The sequence below is a fragment of the Manihot esculenta genome, chromosome 13 (assembly GCF_001659605.2).
Source record: "Manihot esculenta cultivar AM560-2 chromosome 13, M.esculenta_v8, whole genome shotgun sequence".
In the NCBI taxonomy this organism is placed as follows: domain Eukaryota; kingdom Viridiplantae; phylum Streptophyta; class Magnoliopsida; order Malpighiales; family Euphorbiaceae; genus Manihot; species Manihot esculenta.
In genome coordinates this window covers 19,461,135-19,477,494 of record NC_035173.2, presented here as the reverse complement: position 1 = coordinate 19,477,494, position 16,360 = coordinate 19,461,135, and the positions used below count along the sequence as shown (strand labels likewise).

General features: G+C 33.8%; 1 protein-coding gene across 1 annotated transcript; it reads left to right on the top strand.

Moving 5' to 3' along the window:
- The first annotated feature begins 12,271 nt into the window (after positions 1–12,271).
- Positions 12,272–15,510, top strand: LOC110607354 (probable WRKY transcription factor 13). The gene is made up of 3 exons (XM_021746443.2): positions 12,272–12,851; positions 13,126–13,344; positions 15,026–15,510. Exons 1-3 carry the CDS (start codon positions 12,553–12,555, stop codon positions 15,195–15,197), a joined length of 690 nt encoding a protein of 229 aa, XP_021602135.1. The 5' UTR covers positions 12,272–12,552; the 3' UTR covers positions 15,198–15,510.
- The last annotated feature ends 850 nt before the right edge of the window (positions 15,511–16,360 follow it).

The window sequence follows — 16,360 nt, the reverse complement described above, 5'->3', positions numbered from 1 at the left end:
CAGAAGTTCCTCCCCTTTCATGGGACTACTAAGCACGTGAGGCGAGCTGAGATAGCTTTTGAGTTCTTTGAAGGCTTCCCGACAGTCTTCTGTCCATTCGAAGTTTGGCACTTTCCTCAACTTCTTGAAGAATGGTAAACACTTTTCTGCCGACCTCGACATGAATCGATTAAGCACCACTACTCTCCCGGTCAGTCTCTGGACGTCCCTTACACAGGTCGGTTCTGGCATATTCAATATGGCTTCTACCCTCTCTGGGTTGGGCTCGATGCCTTTCCCACTCACCATGTACCCCAGGAATTTTCCTCCTCTGATGAAAAAGGCACATTTCGCTGGGTTCAACTTCATTCTGTACTGGTCTAATACTCCGAATACCTCCCTCAAATCTGTTATGTGCTGCTGGAAAGTTAGGCTTTTGACTACCATATCGTCTACATAAACCTCTACGTTTCTGCCGATCTGGCTTTTGAAGATTTTGTTCATCAGTCTTTGGTATGTTGCCCCGGCGTTTTTTAGCCCGAAGGACATGGCTTTGTAGCAGTATGTCCCATCTTCTGTTATGAACGAGGTCTTTTCTTCATCTAACCTGTCCATTGGGATTTGATGATAGCCAGACATAGCATCCAAAGAAGACATGTAATCGAAACCGGCCGTAGAGTCAACCATTTTATTAATATCAGGGAGGGGATAACAATCTTTAGGACAGGCCTGATTTAGGTCAGTGAAATCTATGCACATCCTATATTTGCCATTGGCTTTTTTCACTAGTACAGGATTAGCTAACCACTGTGGGTACATGACTTCCCTAATAAAGTCTGCCTCTTCTAGCTTCAGTACCTCCTCCTTGGTAGCCTGTTGCTTCTCCCTTCCTACTATCCTCTTCTTCTGCTTTACCGGTCTGGCTTCAGGGAGGACATTCAACTTGTGCGTCATCACTTTTGGGTCAATCCCTGGTGTAACGACCCCAAAATGGACCGTCACCGGTGCTAAGATTCAGATCGGCTTAAGGCCGCCAGAACCCGTAGCAAGCCTGCTATACTCTCTGTGTACCTGTAAATCTCATACATGATCATACATTTTCTGTGAAAATAAAAAAAACTCTTTTCTGAACCAAGGCTTAACCTGTGCATGCACTATCTCTGTACTCTGTACTCTGTACTCTGTACCCCTGACTAGAGCTTGCTCTAGATGGGTTAACTCATACCTGGTAAGCCTGGTTTTTCACATACTCTGTAAAAAACATATACATATACAGATCATGTACATAACAAAAGATTTACAATACAAAATAACTAAGTCAAGCACAACTTTAACTGTATACACAACTAGTACATCTCTTTAATAGTACATGTCCACTCTAAGCTATTACAAATCTCTTCTCTCTTTCTGTACTCTGCTGGACTTCCCCTGTACACTGTACACTGAACCTGCAAGACTGGGGTTAAGGGAGTGGGATGAGCTCTATAGCCCAGTGAGTAGAATAGTAAAACAAGTCATTAAAACATGATCTTATGGAATGCATCATATCACAGACAATCCACATCAAGGGTAAACCTGTCACTACATAGTCCCAGTAACTGTTCCGTGCCAGGCCGTAGACTGGGGTCCTGGTCTTCCTGTACTGTATATGTATATGTGTATATAACACCTGTACTTACCATTTGCCAGGGTGTAGACTGGGCACCTGGTCTTTACTATACCTGCCAGGCCGTAGAATGGGGTCCTGGACTTTCCTATACTTACCAGGCCGTAGAATGGGGTCCTGGACTTCCTGTCTGGAACTATGGGATCATTCAGCATGCACCTTCGGCGGCCGAATCTCACCTTTCGGGGGCAAGTTTCGGGGGCTGAAAGACACTCCAGAGATGAAAGTCTCTAACCTTCGGGGGCATCTTCGGCGGCCGAAACTCCCCTCTAGAGCCGAAAGTCCAAAGGCTCGGGAGCAAGCTTAGGCAACCGAAGCCACCTCCTCAGCACATTCGGCGGCCGAACCATTCTTCGGCGGCCGAAGCTGGGTTCATCAGCAAGGCAGAACCTTGCTCTGCCTCACGCCAAAATGCACCAAACTCTCCCAAACTCAAACACCTCAATTCCTCAACATGCATACACTTAAGCATATGCTCAAAGGGGTCAGAAACTACCGTAAAACCCCAACAACACAAAACATATAACACATATACAAGCTTTTCTCACAAAAATATCAAAAAACTCTCTTTTACCCTAATCATGCAACTCTCTCCCAAAACCTCATAAAACCTTCAGAAATCATAAAAACAAATTCAAGATCTTCACTTACCTCTTGTAACCAAGAAGATGAACGATCCTAACGTGGAGTTTTGGAGCAACTCTCCTTCAAACTCTCCAAACTTCACAACTTTGTGTTTTTAGCTCAAAACCTTCAAAAGAACATAAAACTCAATCAAATCTTTGCAAGATGTAATGAAAACATGAAGAAACCTTCAGAAGGACAGGGTCTCACCTCAGAAAGAGAAAGAAAAGGCAATCCTTATCCTTTCAACCGACTGAGGGCCTTTTATAGGTGGCTGGCCAGACCACCTTCCGCGGCCTATCGTGAAACCGAAAGCCATGCATGTTCGGCGGCCGAACTTTCACCTTCGGCGGCCGAACCTGGCTTTTCTGCCTTGGTTCTTTTCTTTCAAAAACACATTTCCTTATACGTAAAAACTATGAAATATAGCAAAACCTTGTAGAAAAACATAAATTTGACCCTTCTAGAGACGTTAGACATCCCGGACTCTACCGGAAAGTAGAACTCTGATGCCGGACTCCAGCCGGGTATTACACCTGGCATGTCAGAAGGCTTCCAGGCGAAGCTTGATGCGTGACTTCGGATTAGGGCCATGACCTCAATTTTCTGCTATTTGGTGAGGCCGGCGTTGAGACTGAAGACTTTATCTGTTTCTACTTCTGATAAGGAAAAAATCTCCAGTTCCCCCACCGGTTCTGTCCTGGCCTTTGTTTTCTCGTCTCGGACCTCCAAGACTTCTGAATCCAGCCTCTCCTCTATTGAGCTCGGCTCTGCTACCGTGGCTAGGTACACTGCCCTTGCTTCCTCCTGACTTCCCCGAACTATTCCCACCCCCGCTTCTGTTGGAAACTTCATTGCCAGGTATCTGATACTGGTGACGGCCTCAAAGTCAAACAGCGCAAGTCTTCCCAGGATCGCGTTGTAGCTCAGAGGAAGTTTGACTACCAGGAACACCGCATAATGAGTGCGAGTCCTCGGTGCTTCTCCTAGGGTGAGAGCCAGCTTCACCTTCCCTTCTACAGGTATTGGGACTCCTCCGATTCCTTTGACCAGTGCCTGATCCCGGACCAACTGTTCTTCAGGGATTCCCATCTGCTGGAAGACCCGGTAGAGTAGCAGGTTGACCTTACTCCTATCATCCACTAGGATTTTCTTCACCTGATAGTTGTGGATGACAGCTTCAATGACAAGGGCGTCATCATGGGGCATTTGAACACCTTGAGCATCCTCCGGAGAGAAAGTGATGGCCACTGGAGAGTGTTCGACGACCTGCATGACCTCGGCGCCACTGCTTTCTCCCTTTCGACTTCTCTTCTTTCCTCTACGGCTCATCTGACCTCCTGTGCCCCCCACAATCATGTTAATGATCCTACTAGACCCATCATTCACTGCTCCCGCTCTCCTCGGCGCTTGGGTTGCCGAATTGGGCTGAGGTCTTTGTCCTTCCGGTTTCTTCACGAAGTTCTTCAGGTGCCCTCTTTTTATCAGCCTCTCGATTTTTGCGATCAACTGGAAGCAGTTATTGGTATCATGGCCATGAGTGCGATGGAACTGACAGTATTTGTCAGGATTTCGCTAGTCGGCTTCTGTTCTCAGGGGTCTGGGCCACTGTACGAATTCTTTATCTTGGACGGCCATGAGCACTTCGGCTCTAGAAGCGTTAAGTGGGGTCGGCTTCTCTGGGACCCACGAAGGGAGTGGCCTTTGTTCTGAGACCCGAGGAGGGAGAGGTCTTTGGTCCCTTCGTTCCCAGGGCTGTCTGTAAGGCTCAGGCCTTTTGCCATGTTTCTTCTCATGCTTCTCCGGCCTCCTTTCCTCCGGGGCTTTCTCCTTACCTGCCGCTCCCTTGGCGAATCAGCTTGTCACTAAGGCATCATCCTGCCTTATATACTTTTCAGCCCTCTACATCAGCTCGGCTAGTGAGGTCAGAGGCTTCCTGCTTAGTGAGCCGAAGAACTTGGCAGAGGTCGTTCCCTTCTGCATGGCCTCCACCGCCCTTCCCTCATCGAGCTCGGGAATTTGCAGAGCCTCCGTATTGAAACGAGCGACGTACTCCCTGAGTGATTCATCTCTTCTCTGCCTGATTGTTTCCAGGTAGCTCGTCTTCCTATCCGCAGGCACCCCGGCAATAAACCGGCTGATGAAGCGAGTGGCCAGATCTCCAAAACTGCTGATACTTCCAGCCTCAATGTTATTAAACCACGCCCTCGCTGGCCCCGAGAGTGTCATTGGGAATGCCTTGCACATCAAGGCATCTGACAGAGTCTGCAGCTCCATGAAAGTCTTGTAGTTGAGGACATGCTCTCGTGGGTTTCCAGCTCCGTCATAAGCCGTCATTGATGGCATCATAAACTTCTTTGGAACAGTCTCCTGCTGTACCCACTTCGAGAAATGTGAAGAAGTGGGCAGGAGGGTTTGGCTCTAATCCTTCTTTCCCAGCTCGGCCAAGAGCTGCTCTCTCAACTTCTGCAGCTTTTGGTCCACATTCTCGTTTTCCTCCCTGGGTTTTTTCTCCAAGCGGTATTCCTCCTTCTCTGCTTCACTTCTCGTCCACTTGGTTGTCCCAGCGGAATAATTATCAACCTCGTCATTTTCTATCATCTCCCTCACCCTCCTTCCATGGACTCAGGCCTCCGGTTCTTCCTCATCTCCGGCTCTTCTCCCCCTTTCTACGATACCGCGGCTGTTGGTTTGAAGACGGTCAAGGGCAGGTTGGGGCTCATTGGTTTGGGGTTCTTCTACCACTGGGAGTGTATTTATCGGGGTGTTGAGGCCCTTTTGTTGCATTATCTGCCCCAACCAGTGGGCGGTGTTCTGCAGTTGGAGGGCCATGGTTTGAAGGTCCTAGTTAGATAAAGTAGCAGTGGGAGCATTCCCTGCCAAGCTTGGCGAGAGATTAAGAGGAATAGGTGTTTGGTTATTTAGTGTTGTAGGACTAGAAAAGGAGAACTGCTGCCCCTCTTGGGCAGAGCTCAGGTCGTTTGGGATGTGAAGGTTGCTTTCATTGTGATTAGCCATCGTGGATCTCAGTGGGTTTTGTTAAGAGTGGAACTCCGGTGATGAAAAGATCTCCTTCGTTTTCCCACAGACGGTGCCAATTGATGATCTGAGATCCAGAAATAGGGTTTTACAATGGGTTTTGTAAAACTGGAAAAGCTTAGACCTAGAGAAGAGTATTTCTCCTTTTATATGTTTCCTTTTGTTTGCTAGTGACGTGCTAACAGAACGTATATCATTGGTCCACCTGTCCCTGCTACGTTGATACGGACGTACGAGGGAATCAGATCTCTGCTCCATGCGTAACGGCCTCTGATTCTTTCAGGACGCGCATGCGGGTGGATCCACACGAGGGACATGCAGATCTACTTCCTAGTTCCGGGTTGGGCCAGAGGATGAGGTACGGGCCGAGCCCAACGAGGATCGGCTGGTCCAGTCGGAAGGGTCAGGCTGGCCTTGGAGAGAGTGAGCTGAACTTAGTGCGAGTCGTGAGGTTCGAGGGCTTCGGGGTGATGGGCCTGCATCGTGGGCTGGACCCTAGACCGGGGAGGAAGAGCCCAACGGTCATCATATGTTTTTACCAATTATATTCCTAACTATTGTCTAGTAACTGTTTGTGATTATCTCTTTTGAAATTTGTTTCTCAACTTCCAAAAACTTCTTGCTAACACATTTTTCCATTATATAGAATTGTATCATGCCATTATCCACCAATAATAGGGGTTGTATTTGAATCGACCCGAATTTTATAAAATTCAGACTTATTTATTAAGAAATTTTATATATTTGAGTTCGAACTCGGTTCGAGTTCTAATATTTAGTTCGAACTCAACTTAAAAATTAAATATTATAATTGAGCTCGTAAAAAAACTCGTTTAAATTAATAATGAGACTAATTCAAGTTTCAATTTGAAATCTCGATTAAAAAGCTCATTTAAACTAATAACGAGTCTAATTTAAATTCGAGTTTGAAAACTTGATTAAAAAATTTGTTAATAAAATTTAATTAATTTAAATTTTTAAATATTAAAATTTTAAATTAAAATATCAAAAAGAGATTTTAATAAAATTAAATATAATTTAATTAAATTCTATTGTGATCAAATACTTAATTTATTTTTGAAATGGAAATATTTAATTAAAAATATAATAAAAAATAAAATATTTATTTATAGAGGAGTTTCACTTCTTCATTTCCATAAGTTTCCGATGTGGGATAGAAAAGATCGTTTCAGCAACTCATATGTAAAATAACACATAGTGATTTAATGAAAGTGAATTTGTGGTATAGTGATTAATGAAAGGTGATTTTCCTAAAATTTTGGATTCTATTCCATTAACAATAAATAATTAAATTTTTTTTATTATTTAAATTTTAATATTTAAATATTTATTTATTTATTGATAACATCAAATATTATTAATTATACAAATACTAATTACAAACTTTAATTAATTATATAAAATTTATTTAATATAAAATTAACGATATAATACTAAATTTAATAATTATTTATTTAAATATTTATATTACATAAAAATTAATTGAAGTATACATAATAAATATATAAATTTATATATAAATATCTTTTACAGGTGAGAAATTTTTTTAAATTATATAATTTTAATTAAATCTATATAATTTTATTATTAGAATCAATAGATAATTTTATATAAATTTTATTAATATATTATTATTGATTATTATCATTTCATTATTCATATATCATTATTTATTTTTATTTAAATATATAATTTATATTATATAAAAAAATACTATACATATAATATAAATATAAAATATTACATAAAATAAATATATTACTATAGATATAATCAATTTAAATACATAATTATATTTATAAATTATACTCAAATTTTATCAATAGAATCATATTGGTTTATATTTAAATCATATAAAAATTTTAATTTATAAAATTAAGCATATAATATCAAATAGGAAAATAATAATATAAATACATATATAAACCTATGAAAGTAATAATAATAATAATTTATTAAAAGACTTAATAATTTAAAAAGAGTGTCTATTTAAAAAAATATATATATAAATAAATATATAAATTAATAATCCCTTATATAATTAAGGGATAAAAATATAAAAATTAATAATATATATAGTAAATAGATTAAGTGGCAAGGTGTAATCAACTCGAATTGAATCTCTTAATGAGTATGATCACGAGTCTCTTAACAAGTTTGTTCACGAATCCCTTAATGAGTCTGTTCACGAGTTTTTTAACGAGTCTGTTCACGAGTTTTTTAACAAGTCAGCTCGTAAACTTTAATGAGTCAAATATTACTGAGTTCAAGTTTAGCTTGTTTAATAAACGAATCTAAAAATTAAATACGATCTCAGCTCATTTAAAAATTGAATTTAGACCGATTAAATTTTTATCAAGTCAAACTAAATTTTAAATAGTTCATGAATAATTTGATTCGTTTACGGCTCTAACTAATAATCATATAGTGCGCAATAAACCGTGAAATTATGCAATTCACTTTTATCTCTTGTATTCCTAACACACATATTATAACAAAATTTAAGTTTTCAATGTAATTAAATTATTTGAAATTTGTACACAATTAATTTAAAATATATAGTGATACGTATACTAATTAAAAAGTCTAAATATTTGTACTAAATTTTTGAATTTGCAAAAATTAATAATAAATGACTCTTCAAATTTTCTTTCATTAACAAAATAAACTTTAGAATGAATATTTATATTTCAAACATACTCTTTTTTTTATCAATTTCATTATTTTCTCCCCATTTTACCATATATATATATTTATGAAATCTAATATGTTACCAAGGTTTTGTAAACTACCGTATATAATTTTTTCTATTTTATAACACTATTGATACTAAACAGAATTGACCAAATAATAAAATTATTAAAATGTTTAATGAAATATTTTTATACATAATAATTAGAAAAGATATTTATTATAATAAGAGTTGATTTGTAATATATAGTTACTCTATGTAATAAATATATTATACCAATATTTATTGTCTGTAATAAATATAAAGTTTAATTAAAGGGTTTATCAGTAATTTTCCCAAATACTTATTAGTTACAATGGTTTTCTATCAACATGACCAAATTTATACATATTACTGAAGTTTACTTGTACCTAGTTTTCACTGATAATATGTTTTCTTTTTTTTTTTAATTGAAAAAAAAAAATTATCTAGATAAGATAGTCATTATCCTTTAGATTGATGGTTGGCACTTGATTTAATCTAACCCGTAGGAAGGTACCTATCACTGAACTCAAAATGGGTCCCATCCCAAAGCGTTGAGATCTGCCAAAACACCACCAGACCTTATTATTGAGCCACTCCACTCAATGGTGTGATATAAGTATAGTTATTTTTAATACTTTATTAAAAAATATATAAATTTTCTTAATAAAAAAGAAAAAGGAAGAAACAGAACAGGCATGGCTGCCAAAACTGTGGAAGTAAAGAGAAACTAAACAAAAATTTGGGGAACAGACAAGAGAGAAGAGAGAGAGAGAGAGGCATAATGGCCAACTTACACAGACAAAAACAAAAGATCCAGTTTGCCACCCCATCTTCTCTGCCTCCTACTTTCTTTCTTCTCTCTCTTCTTCTTCTTTTTATTTTTTTTTTAATTTTCCTTTTTTATAATTTTAATATTTAAGCATTAATATGTATTAATTATAAAATTTAACCCCACAAAACAAAAAGAAGGAAAAGAGTGACTGTTCTCTTGCAGGATATTATTCCCAATAGTTCGTACTATTGTGACATCATCTCTACGTTATATCCACCGAAGCACCATTTCTTTAACTTTTGCTTCTTCATAAGTATATAACTAAATATTCTGATCAAAATATATAATTAAATAATTTAATTATAGTAAAATATTACTTAATTTTATTAATCACTATTTTTTTTAATTTTAATACTTCTCCCTATTTACTACAAGAAAATTTTAAAATATAATTATAAAATTTCATTAATAAATTTTTGGTATTTTAATTATTAATATTTTAGATAGCTGATAAATAATTAATAATTTATTTTATTAAATATTTTTTTAATAATTTAATTGATAAATTTTATTATTTTATTATTTTTTACATTTAACATTAATTATTAAAATAATTATAAATAAAATAAGTAGAAGAATTTTATCGCAATAATTATTATAATTAGGAGATATAAATAAGATACTATTAATTATCATTTCTAGAGGATACTTCATCTATTTTATAATTTTTTTCAATTTTTTTAATTATTTTAAAACTATTGTATATTTCTTTTTATATTAAAATATTCTATAAATTGATTATTATAATTTTATTTTATTTTTAAATTTTTTTTAAAAAAATTTAAATATTTAATAAATTTTAATATATTTAAGATGAATATACTTTGAGAAATTAATAAAAAAAATTATAATTTTTAATATATAAGTTGATAAAGGAGGATATATAATTTTAAATAAAGTTTTATGAAAGTAACGTATATTTTGGAGGAAATTTTTTCTCACAAAAAAATGCATTTATATATAAAAGTTAATTTTTAAAGAGCAAGTTCTCTCCTAAGTTCTAAAGATAATGATGCTCAAATATAATTTATAGCGTCATAAATTAATATTTAATATTCAAGTTCACGGTTGTCTTTATTGACTTTATTTAGTTTTTTGCTTTTTTTAAATAAACTCATAATTTAGTTTAAGTTTAATTTAGCTAAAAATTAAAAAATATATATATATATTTTTATTTCTAAAAATTAAGAAATGAGCCTCTTATTTTTGCGCTAAAAGTAAAACATTAAGAAATTTAGTTTAAATTTTAATTTTTAAATTAAATTGAGGTAAATTGAAAATTTTAAGTTAATTTTAACAAAATGAAACTGAAACTAAAACGAAACAAGATAGAATTTAATTTAAACTTATCAAAAAATTTTACTTTTTTAATTTATTTACTTCTAATTAAACAATATATTTATTGAAAAAAAAAACTTATTTTACAAGATATGTAATTGATAGCAAGTCAACATAAAATTTTCATTTAATCTTCTGCATTTCTTTATAATAATTTCTTTCATTTTTCTATTTTAATTAGTATTTTTTTTATCAAATTAAAACTTCTTTTTTTCTTAATTCTTCTTATTTAGAAATATTCTAAACTTATTTAGTAAAGAATACCAAACTTATTAACAATTAACATTCTGAAAATTCATTAAAAAATAATAATTATCCAGTTTTCAATTTCATTAAAAGTTGCATAATTATAACTCCTTAAAACTTGCCCATGAATTTTAGCCATCATAATTATTAATTTTCCACTAAATTAAATGAAGTTAATAATTTTTAACCAAGTACAATAAAAACATAATTAATGAAGTTAAAAAGATATAGTTAATCCAATGCTTCCTTTTACACTATTTTCTGCAAAATAATATTAAAAATAATAAATTAAGTAAAAATTATATAAATATTTATCAATAATATTAATATAAAATGGACTAAATTATGCTCTATCACTGGCCTAGACCCACTACAGTGACGGAGATTAAGAGTTTCTTGGGTTTGACAGTTTACTACAGGAGGTTCGTTCAGGACTTCTCTAAGATTGCAGCTCCCATGACCAGACTGACTAAGAAGAACCAAAGGTTTGCGTGGACCGACCAGTGTGAGGAAAGCTTTGAGGAGCTAAAGAAGAGGTTGACTTCAGCACCAGTGTTAGCTCTGCCATCTAGTAATGAAGACTTCTCAGTCTATTGTGATGCGTCCCGTGTGGGACTGGGTTGTGTGCTAATGCAGAATGAAAAGGTGATTGCTTATGCTTCTAGGCAGCTGAAGAAATACCAAAATGGCGACCCACCTACAAATATTATTATGAATGATAAATTTATTTTATTTAAATTTTTTCTTATAAATTGAATCGATGTTATATGATTGTTAGCTAAAATTTTAAGAGTATATATATAGAAAAGCTATTTACTTAATTTTTTTTTTGGTAAGCATATATAGAAAAGTTATTGGCAAAAAGAGATGAGAAAGGTGAGAAGCATTTTCTCTCTCTCTGCAAAAAAGTCAAACGGGGAGTAGGGACTTGTTTTTCTCTTTCATCAAATCATAATGATATCTTCACCGCCGATACAGAGAAGGAGATTTGCACCGCAGATTCATCATCATTGCTCTTTCTTTTATCCAACTCTAAAACAAATCCTACACTTAATAATATCACACTAAACAAAACACTACCTACGACTAAATAATATACAAAATCAAGTCTATTATATTTCATGTTACTAAAATTATAAACTTAATTTAATGGATTTTTAATAAAGAAAAGTATTGAGAGATAAAATGGATTAACTAAAAAATACTTTTTAAAATTTTCACTTGAATCACTCAGACTATGATGCGATGCTTAGTACAGAAAATTGCATTTCATAATAATCAATAGAGTTTTTAACTTGATAAAAAAATTACATCCCATAAGGCTTGTCCTTATGCTTTAAATTTTCACTTTAAAGAAAAGTAGAGGATATAAATTTTTCACCCGTTTTCTTTTCCATCCCTTGGAGCCAACTAAAGGTGACAATACGGTGAACAGAAAGTTTTATGCAATCTGGCAGAGACAGAAATAAAACCAGGCTAGCTAAAACCATTTGTCGTCTATTGTTGACCTACGCACACAACAGAGAAAACAAAATGAAAAACAAAGAAAATATTTCCATTAACCTTTTCTGATGCACAAAAATTTGTTGCTTTTCAGGTCATGTGTTGCAAAATTCATATGGCTTGAAAAGTTAGGAAACGAACCCCACTTCAGATGAATATGCATAAAGAATGTCATCTTCTATTTCTTTGTTTTTTTACTATATAATTAATATGTATAAAGACATATGACTCCAATATAATATCAATGAATATTAGGGATGCGAGCTATTTTTTTTTTTTTTTTTTTATTTTGATTCCAAGAGGGGGGCTCCTCATACACACAGAGACAGCGAGAGAGAGGAGCAAAAGGGAAAGTGGGTAGTCATATTTATAGGTGTTGGGTTGCTTTCATTGTCTTGGTAAATTCTCTTCGCCTGTCTGTCCTAGAAGTTTGAGAGAACCTCTCCTTGTGTTTTCTTTCTTGTTATCATCTACAGATCGATCACTCTCTGTTGCTCAGTTCATTTTTCTCTTAGATAAGGAGCCCTAGCTACTCGTTTCTTGCTGGTCTTCTAGCTAGCCTTCAAAGAGAGACAGAGAGAGAGAGAGATGGCAGCCGCCTCCCAAGCCATGCTAAACCAGGGCTTGTTTGAGGAGCAAGAGATGCCTACGCAAATGGGTTTCTTTTCTTTTGCTCCTAACTCGAGTTTTCCTCTATTGGGTAGTTGCCACCAATCTCTGAAAGGCTTTACTATACCTCATTCACTTGCAGCAGATGCACCATCTACTGCAAATCTCACCGAAACCCTACTGATCTCATCCGCTGCTGCTAAGCAAAGAGAAGACATGTCAGCTAACTTGGGAGGACCCCATCTCTTTTCCGTGCAAAGATCTAGTGCAAATCTGTGGTAATGAGATTACGCTTTTGAGAAGATAATAATGAAAAGCTAGCTAGGCTCTCCTTAATTTAAAAGCTTTCATTTTTCTTTTAATTATTTTTCCGAAGTAACTTAGGCTAATTAAAACTATATATGATTTTGCAAACAAATGATCTTTCATAGAGGGCAGATGTTAAAGAGGCATAGGTATATTGATGATTCTTGAATCTTCATTCATTCTCATGCATGTACTCTCTCTCTCTCACTCTTATATAAGTTGGTTGATATTGGACAATATTTACAGGACACAGGGAGAGGTGAACGAGTATTTAAGCAACAAAAGAAGTGGTGGAGATGGCCATCTAGGGGTTTCAGCACTGAAAATGAAGAAGATCAAAGGGAGGAGGAAGGTAAGAGAGCCTAGGTTTTGCTTCAAGACAATGAGCGATGTGGATGTGCTGGACGATGGATACAAATGGAGAAAGTACGGCCAGAAAGTTGTAAAGAACACACTGCATCCAAGGTGAGACAATCTACATTAATTCAAATTGAAAAATCTTCTCCTTTTCATTTGATTTTAAGTAGCTAGCTACACTAACACTAACTTTTTTCTAGTCCCCTGTACACATGCTATATGTTCCTTTATCTCATTCTCATTATTATCCTCTTGGTTTCATTATAATTGTTAGGTTTTTACAGGCTTGGGGCAGTATGTGATTGAAAAATTTAATCATCATTTGATAATAAAAATCATTTCATCCAAGGAAGTGGCTAAAAAGAAGTAATTATTAGCTTTTTAAAGACAAAATCAACAATGTAAAACCAAAAACAAAAAGTGCAAGAATTGATGAATCATTTATATTTTTTTTTTATAAGCAAAAGCAAAGTAGATCATATCTTCAAGTTAGACAACAGAGTAATAGGTGTAAATTAGTTCATGATTGACTCTTTTTTGAGCCATGGTTTATATATATATATATATATAGTTTATTGGCTTTTCCACGTAACTGGGTGAGATTATAGTTATCAGATTCTCTCGACCTTGAAAATCAAAATCAATGAGAATCACATTTCGAGTACTGTGCACCGAAATGTGATACTTTTGTGTCTCAATGATGCCAAATCATTGAGAAATGCAATCTGAATCAAAATAGAAATTTCAATGAGAAATAAAAAAATGAATGGAAAGAAAAAAGAAGATAAATAAATATGTTATTGCAAGCACAAGGAGAAAAAAAAAAAAAGCAAAGGAGGAAGAAGCAAGGCTATAACAAAGGAAAAGTAAAAAGAAAACAAATAATATTTTAAAAGTGAGTAGTAAATTTAAATGTTAATGGAATAGGTGATAATATTAATTTAGAGTATAATTTATTATTTTTTTAGTTAAATTTTAAAATATTTTTAAAAAAATATAAATAATATTAACTATTAATTATATATTTAGTTGTATTATATTATATAAATATAATTTATATGTCTTAAATTAAATTAGTATACCAATTAAACATATTCAGTAATGACCTATTTTACATTTGACATACCACATACTATATACCGGTACCACGACTCAAGAATACCATGATCCAAGCAACTATGGATAGGATTTGATTTAAGACCACCTCTTGAAGCCTTCTACTTGCTTGTCTTGACTGAGAATTGAGTTCTCTATTTGATACAAGTACAAATAGTAATGAATCTTGCTCGTGCTGAGGAGGTAAATTCTACTGCAATGATTTCAGCTTTCTGAAATTGCAAAATCTTGCACAATCATAAATGAGAGTACGTTCCTCATTTGTGCATGCTTGCAGAATTTTTCTTGTGAGCATGAGCTCATAGAGGACTACATAGGTGTCGATCAAGTCAAAAGTTGTAAATTATTCCTCGTCTACAAAGAATGTTTTGCTTCAAACAGTGCCCACCTTACCCACTTGGTTCAGCTTCCTAACTACAATATATTTGGCAACAGATCTTCAATATTCTCATAGAGTAAAGAACAGTCTGGCCACAGGATGTAGGAGTGTCACTGAGGCTTGGATAATAATGGATGATGTATGCACATACATGTGAAATTTCTACTAGAATTTTAAGCTAAGTTTTTTAAGAAATGATTAAGAAATCCTTAGCAATACTTGTAATTGTAGGATTAGCATAAGAATCTGTTTAGCAATATAATGTTTAGTAATTGAGAAAAATTGCAAATACAGGAGCTATTATCGTTGTACACAAGATAATTGTGGTGTAAAGAAACGAGTTGAGAGATTAGCAGAAGATCCGAGAATGGTGATAACAACCTATGAAGGGAGACATGTACATTCTCCATCACATGATCTTGAAGACTCTGAAGCTCAGTCCCACCTTAACAATTTCTTCTTCTAGTGCTCTATAGCTGCCTTCATCTTCTCTATGAATGTCCTTATATGTATAAAATCCTTCATGGCCTCTGCATATTCCTCTTTTCGAGGGATTTGATTATTCATGAATACGTGGATTCCACTCTCTTTTAAACTGGGGTAAGTGTATTTTTGTTGAGACTGTAGGGAGCATTATCATAATTTTACATGTTGTATTTTTTATTTTCTTCTCTAAGGTTGAAACTATTGTATAATTTAGAGTCGTCCAACTTCTGTATATTTGCTCAACTACTTGTCTAAGATTCTTCTTATTATTATAATAGAAAATGTTTTCTTTTAATATTTGGTTGTAATTGCAAGATTTATGGATAAAAATAATTAAATAGGAATTTGATTTCTTTTATATATATAATTTATAATTATTCAATTGCTATAAATATATATATATATTTGTCAAAGTTATAAGAAGAACATTCTACCACACTTACTATCAATATTTATATAATTAATTTTATAAATAATATAGATTGTATATATTTACCATTTCAGTTAATTAAAAGATTACTAAAACCTCAAGGATAAATTGAATTTTCAGTCTTAATTTGAGCTTTTAATGAATTTGATTAATTTTAATTACACTCTAACTATAAATAATCTCCATATACTTTTTCCTTTTTCCTTTTTAATTTTCGTCCAATTCCTTAGAAAAAATAGCAAAATTTGAAGATAGCTTATTGTAATATATAAAAGATAATCTTAAAAATTAGTTAAAATGAGTTAATTATATATTAATTAATATAAAGATTTTAACTTTCTCGAGGAATTACATTCCTTTCCATTCCATTTTGACCCATTTCGATCGGAATGCTTTTTCTATTTGCAATCTTTGCATTTTTTTTTAAGTGAGAATATTTCATATTAAATAAAAACTATTTATCTAAGTTTTTTAAGTTAAAAAATTATAATAAATAGAATTAAATTTTTTTTACTGTACATACAATTATAAAAATAGTCATTTGATAATTTAAATTTAAGTGGAGAAATAAATTCAGTCTTATAATGTGTTTTACAAATTTGTTAAAATAATTAATTATCAAATGCCTTTAGTTTTTCTTTAATGGGCTTGGCAAATATCCTTGTTGGCCCAAAAGAAACGATCCATCTGCGCAAGTAAGAAGATTTTGAAGG